Source organism: Littorina saxatilis, linkage group LG5 (assembly GCF_037325665.1).
Source record: "Littorina saxatilis isolate snail1 linkage group LG5, US_GU_Lsax_2.0, whole genome shotgun sequence".
Taxonomy (NCBI): domain Eukaryota; kingdom Metazoa; phylum Mollusca; class Gastropoda; order Littorinimorpha; family Littorinidae; genus Littorina; species Littorina saxatilis.
In genome coordinates this window covers 34,601,918-34,608,301 of record NC_090249.1, presented here as the reverse complement: position 1 = coordinate 34,608,301, position 6,384 = coordinate 34,601,918, and the positions used below count along the sequence as shown (strand labels likewise).

General features: G+C 46.0%; 1 protein-coding gene across 1 annotated transcript in view; it reads right to left on the bottom strand.

The window, feature by feature from the left end:
• The window catches only part of LOC138966956 (uncharacterized), an 8,245-nt gene extending 2,209 nt beyond the window's left edge, over window positions 1-6,036 (bottom strand). The window contains exons 1-3 of the mRNA XM_070339364.1: window positions 5,676-6,036; window positions 4,065-4,801; window positions 1-2,983 (exon numbers count right to left, since the gene is read on the bottom strand). The exon at window positions 1-2,983 is cut by the window's left edge and continues 2,209 nt beyond it. Of these exons, the coding sequence (XP_070195465.1) occupies window positions 1,535-2,983; window positions 4,065-4,801; window positions 5,676-5,844 (2,355 nt within the window). The 5' untranslated portion in view covers window positions 5,845-6,036 and the 3' untranslated portion in view covers window positions 1-1,534. The remainder of the gene's footprint in view (window positions 2,984-4,064; window positions 4,802-5,675) is intronic.
• Between the last annotated feature and the right edge of the window lie 348 nt (window positions 6,037-6,384).

The following is a 6,384-nucleotide window of genomic DNA, read 5'->3' as shown; positions in this document are numbered from 1 at the left end:
ATCCATTTTTGTCTGGATTGTGTTTTTATGATAACATTTCAGTTAACGCAAACATTTGTCATTGTCTCAATTCCCAAATAATCAGTCAGCTTGAAAGGAGCTCATGTGGTGAGTATATATATGGAGAATATTGTTATAACAGTCCCACTTTTGGAGAAAAAAAAAGATTCTGAGAATGATATTTCACAAAGAGAGATTTATGTTCCTTTTCGCGGCACAATTATTGTTCCCCGTGAAGCAGCACAATTTTACATTAATTACAGAATGTCACAGAACGCATCCATGCACTCACCATCAATCAAATAGACCTCCTGCATGTGTTATGGTTTTATAAGCCTGGAAACAGTTCAAGGCGTGAGATCATTACTTTGTAAAAACAAAAAGAACAAAAATTGAAGTATCACCCTGCCCCTGAACATGTAACAACAACACAGTCGCACAGTAGTTCTGTCTGGTGCAGTCTGAGTATCTCAAGAAAAATCATTAGAGCTTTGAAAATGGCAAAAATCCGACATCTGGCGACAACATTTTATGCCTGACTGTTCCCATAGGAAACCGTGAAAAAATAAAACTTAGAATCTGGATGTCCGGTGAAAAAAGTTTGCTTCTGCTTCGGGACGGACACGGGTCAACTTTATGTGCAGACCCAGAGACGGAAGCCAAGTCCCACCCCCGTGTCATCACAATGGCACGTAAAAGACCTTGGTCATTCTGCCATGAGTGCAGGTGGCTGAATACACCTAAACACGCAGACACCTGGGTAGCGCGACTCCGTTGCTGCTAGCTTTCCACTGGGAGGAAGCGACCCGAATTTCCCAGCGATGGGACAATAAAGTAATGAGAATGAGAGAGAGAATGAGAGAGAATGCTTCTGCGTTCACCATGTCAGCGTGTTTCACACCCTATCATGCGTTATAACCACTGTTGTTTACTTTATTTTCGCTTGTAGTTTGAAATCTCTCTGCATGTCAGGCTTATTGAAGAATTTCCAATTCCACTTCCGTTGACCGATTGAAGTACTGAAGGGTCAGGCTTCTCTTCGAACATTCCCATTGCATGCGCAACTGCAGTTTAGCAGTCTCAATGAACGCTGGGAGTTATGAGGGCTAAGGCTTCTTGAATAATTCCCGTTTCAAACCGCTTTACGCTCAGGCCTTGTTGGACGAATCTGTATAGTTCAATCGCAATTAGAAATATCTCTGACCATGGTAGTTTGAGTCTGAGAAGTCAGGCTTCTATCAAGGTTCCCAATTCAATCACAATTGCAGTATCTACTCTCAGTGCCCCTTTTTAAAGAACTGAATGATCGGGCTTTTTAATCTTCCCAGTAACATCGGATTTGCAGTTTGGAATCTCAGTTTTGGAATCTGCAGGACTGTCTGACACACCCGAACTTACAAGCAGAGACCTGGACTGCTGACACGATGACAAGGGAGACGCTTTTTGGACCTCGGGAGATCCTCCAGCGTACTCACAGCATTGGTCAGGACCTCCGAAGTTGCTGTCTGAGCGAGCGACGAAGAAGAAGTAGAACTCAGTGCCCACTGGAAGTACTTAGCTGTCTGGTTTTCACCGTGGTACGATCGTGTCCCGATGAGGGATCCGTATGGGTGCCAGAACTAGAACACGATACGCTTCGGCTACCTCGGCTTTTACTCTCATCCTTTTGTCCATTCGTCGAAACTTCTTCCTCTTTGACATCGTTTGATTCCGTGCTAACTTCGAACCCATCGTCCCGAGAGTGAAAAACACCGCTTGATAAGTCCATGCTGTCATCACCAGCTAAGTCTTTCTGTGCTTGAGGGTTATTTCTAGTTTCTGACGAAACAGAAGAAGACGATTTTCTGCCATCAGACTTTTCTTTCGTGGATGAACTAGAAGATGTTTTGTTTGGTTTCAGGGACGATTTTTCACTGTGAACGTTAAGAGCGCTTGCCCCGTTCTGTGACTGTTGTTTAAGGCGCGTTCGACGGTGTTCGTCGCTGGAGGTTTGAGACGACGAATCAGTACTCACTCTGGAAGCGTAGCCATGATCATCTGCTTCGCTGATGGAACTGTTGGCGTTGACTGCTGCTTCAACACCTGCCCCTCCGCCTCGCTCTGCTTGTGATCGACACGTCATTTTGATGACGTAGCCCTTGACGTCATCAGAAGGGGGCGGTGCCTCGGGGGATGGGATCTGTCGGAAGAGGTCCACGTAGATACCATCCATTGGTTCGTTAAACTGCCGAGAGTCTTCCATCAGGAAAGGCTGGCATGGGTCCTCTGAAGGGTCGTCACAAGCGGCGCTACATGCAGCAGAGGAGGTAATACGATCGCAGGATTGGTCTCTGACGCAAGAAGACGCCATGAACCTACTGCATGAGTCGCCCCTCCCACAAGAAGGCTGGGAGGAAGAGGAGGTGAAGGATCTGTAGCTATGAAGATCATCCTCGCCTCTCATTAACCTGGCTTTGCACACTGAACACATACTGCAACTCCCCCCACCTCCTCCGCGCCTTCCGCGATCTCCGTCTGTCCACGATTCGGACAAGAAGCTCCCTTTGTTCTTACTCCCACCGCTTCGGCTGTTCCCGTCTCGGCTCTTACTTCTAACGCTGCTACCGCTCTTGGACTTGCGGTGACCTTCGGACAAGGACGCGGCGTCGTTCTTCTGCCCGACGAACTGGCTGCTAGGGCACAGCTGGTGACCGACGTGAACGTAGTTATGGTGACGACCTTTGGGCTGACCCTGACCTTGACCTTGACCTTGACGGTAAGGGTTGGGATAGTTAGGAGGAGCCCTGCGGCGAGGGATCTGAAGGGTGTCTGGGTCATCCAGACACGTGCAGCACAGACGACGGATGCGGGCCAGGAGGGACTTGCGCAGGATGACGTAGATCCAGGGGTTGAGGGTTTGGTTGAGGCTGGCTAGTCGCACAGCCACCAGACCGAACACCGGGTTGTGGTTCTGGGGTGAGTGTAGACAGAACAGGATGTAGGCCTGAAACAAGATTATAAGGCGTGCTTAGCGTAATTTGATGGAACTGTTATCGGACCATACACATTTTGCTTGCTGAGTGATGCTGCTCGCGTTTTTATACGGATGTTGTGAGGATTTATTTTCTGCGGCAAGTTGACGGTAGGAATGAGGGAAAAAAAAGTCATCACCACGACAACCAGCGGAAGCTGGAGAGAATGAGGAAGGTAGTTCGTCTATCTGTCTATTTATTTGCCAGGGATTCTTTCTGTCTCTCTGTGTCCGTATCTGTATTCAAATCAACTTGGTCAATATTGGGCCTTGTGTATAGGAAGGGAAATAACCTCATGTCCTTCGTCTTAAGAAACGGAAAGTGTTGCTTCCCTTGACCCGAGCACGCTTTGCATGGCGTGCTTTTCACCATGCAGACACTCGCGCACGTACGTACGCTCGCTCGCACGCACGGACGCATGAACACGCACGCACGCACAAACACACACACACACACACACACACACACACACACACACACAGGGAAGACGCACGTGTTGACAACGGAAATTGCTCGTGAGGAGAGAAAAAAGGAGGAAAACAGGAGAATGTACTCCAATGTTGGTCAAATCAGATCAATTACGTGTGCAACATTCTTGGGCAACATAAGCTTTGCTACTGATTCAACAGGTCGGCCACGTATAATTATATCTGAATAAGCCCCCCCCCCCCCCCCCTCAAGGAATATAAGTGGTATGCTAACTTTAATATCAATCTTCATTTCGTCTCTGAGATGATTTGGGTAATCTCCAGTTTTGTCTGCCTTTACTATTACGGTGTCTGTAGAAAGAAAAAGATAAACACAGGGAGGAAAAGTATAAAAGGAAGAAGGGGCCCGTCACTTGGATTTCACTTTCTTCAACCGTTTATATCTTTAATTTAAGTATTTTACGTTGGTATCATTTTGTACTTATTTCTAAGGTAAGAAAGATAAATACAATACGTATACAAAACTGGTTTAATAAAATAACTTACTTCAACATTTTAAAGCAATTTAAACCACACAAAAAATACGAACACGGGTAGAAAATCGTTTAGATGCTAACCAACTCACCATAAGCGGAACCCAGCACACAGAAAAGATGGTAGTGATGGCACACACCAGCCAGATCATCTGCAACTCCACGTCACGCTGAGGACGTCGCCGCGGGGCCCTCGCTTTCTCTTCCACGGCGTCCGCATAGTAATTAAGCAGCGTGCTGTTGAGACTGGCATTGGACAACTTCCGACGCGACTTACGCACGCGACACAGCGTCGTCATCACCAGGGCGTTACAGAAAATCATCACCACGACAACCACCAGGTTCAGGATGGCGTAGACGTAAGCGTAGCTCATATCCAGCGGCTGGATGGATCGGAAATCCAAGAAACACCACGTGCATGGGTACTGAAGACTGTAGGACCCCACCCCGAACAGGGGCAAAGCTCCGAAGACCAGCACAAACGCCCACAGCGCTACCACGAGAATCCGCGCCGAGCTGGGCGTGCAGTACTTGGAGTAGAAGTACGTGCACTTCAAGGCTAAGCTTCGTTCTATCGCCATAGTGCAGACGATGAGCGGGGTGGACAGGCCGAAGCAGACCATGATGAAGGCGTGGAAGCGGCACAGTTTGTCCACTGCAGGCATTTGGCGGTTGTTGATGTAGGTGGCGAGAGGTACCGGTGAGGTGAGGAGGATGCCCACCAGGTCGTTCCAGGTGAGTGCGGCCACCAGGGTGTAGAACATCATGCTGCGGATCTCCGTCTTGGTTCTGTGGAGGACGACCAGGGCCAGCACGTTGCCCACGATGCCTGGACATAAATAACGAGAGGTAATTAAGGAAGGAAGGAAGGGAGGGAGGAAGGAAGAAACGAAGGAAGGAAGGAAGTCAGTCAGTCAGTCATCCAAAATCATATAGACTGCTAACATTCCAACATAAAAAACATTAAAAAAACAAGAACATTAGTTAGTACTTGTGAATGTTTTGTTTTTTTTGTAAACAAATTATACGTTCTGTTACTAACATCCTTGTTTTCTGAATAAGTCAGTCAATCACAAACTAATTAAGTAAGTTTATTCCAGAGTGAGCAACCCAACGAGACAGTGATCGATTGTACAAGTAAGTAAGTAACAAAGTAAGTAAACAAGTGTTACATGCGGTCACATGAAGTGGAACAACATTGGCAGCAGCAGGAAAGGTCGACTTGAAGAAAACAAACTCTCACATGTCTCCAACCACGCATCCTCCTAACAACCAATCCACCCCCCCCCCCCCCCTCATACAGTCTTATGCTTGTGTCATTGCCGTTTTTAAACTCCACTTTCTCATTTTCGTGTCAATTCTGGTTTTTTTACCCCGTTCATTTGACCTGTTTATGTCCTACACCCACGACACATGCTCGTCTCTGCCTGTAGATTAGTATTGTAAATATGAACTCAGTGCCCCTTTACTGCCAATAAAGAAGCAAGTAAACGCAGACAAACACAAACAACGAAGCTTACCAACCAACTAACCAACCAACCACCAAACAAAACAAACAAACAAACAAACAAACAAACAAACAAACAGTGGGCTTATTCGAAAGTAGTCGCAGCTATATCCTGTTACATCATGAACAAACCTGCCACTTAAAAAGGACCAAAAACAAACTAGTCAACAACAAACAAATAAGCAAAAAACCTTACCGGCCAGGAACATGACGATGGGCGACGCAATGCTTGCCCCTGTCACCGAACCCGAAGAATCTGTGACGTTTTTATTAAGTGACGCCATCGAACACACCGGCATCCTTGGCGTCAAATTGGACATAAGAGTCATCTCGGCGGTTGTCAGAAGAGGGTCAAATGTCGTCATGATGATGAAGTTTCAATTAGATCGCCGTGAGTTTGGCAGTAAAAAAACACACGCTGGTTTAAACACGACGTGATTAAATTGGTTGTAAGGCTCTGAATTTCTTCTGGTTGGATTCATGAGCAAGCCCCCTTGCATGGCATTCTGGAAAAAGAGAAAAAGAACACTAACACTATGTTTTGTTGGACACATAGAAAAACGGGGGGAAAAAACTAAACAAAAAAAACATTCAAGAATTCATACAAATAAGTAACGAGTAAACGATTGCTGACAAGAACAACAAATAAAAAGCTACAACGACAAAACCAACAACAACAACAACAACAACAACAACAACAACAACATGCTGCATTGTTTAATGAATGATAAGATACAAGTTTTTTTCAAGTCGATTTCAATACGAAAACAAGCAAAGAAACAAGCAATAAAGGAACAAGCAAAACAAGAAACAGAAACGGAAACACGAGAAAAGCAGAAACAAGTCGCGTAAGGCGAAATTACTACATTAAGTCAAGCTGTGGAACTCAAAGAATGATACTGAAC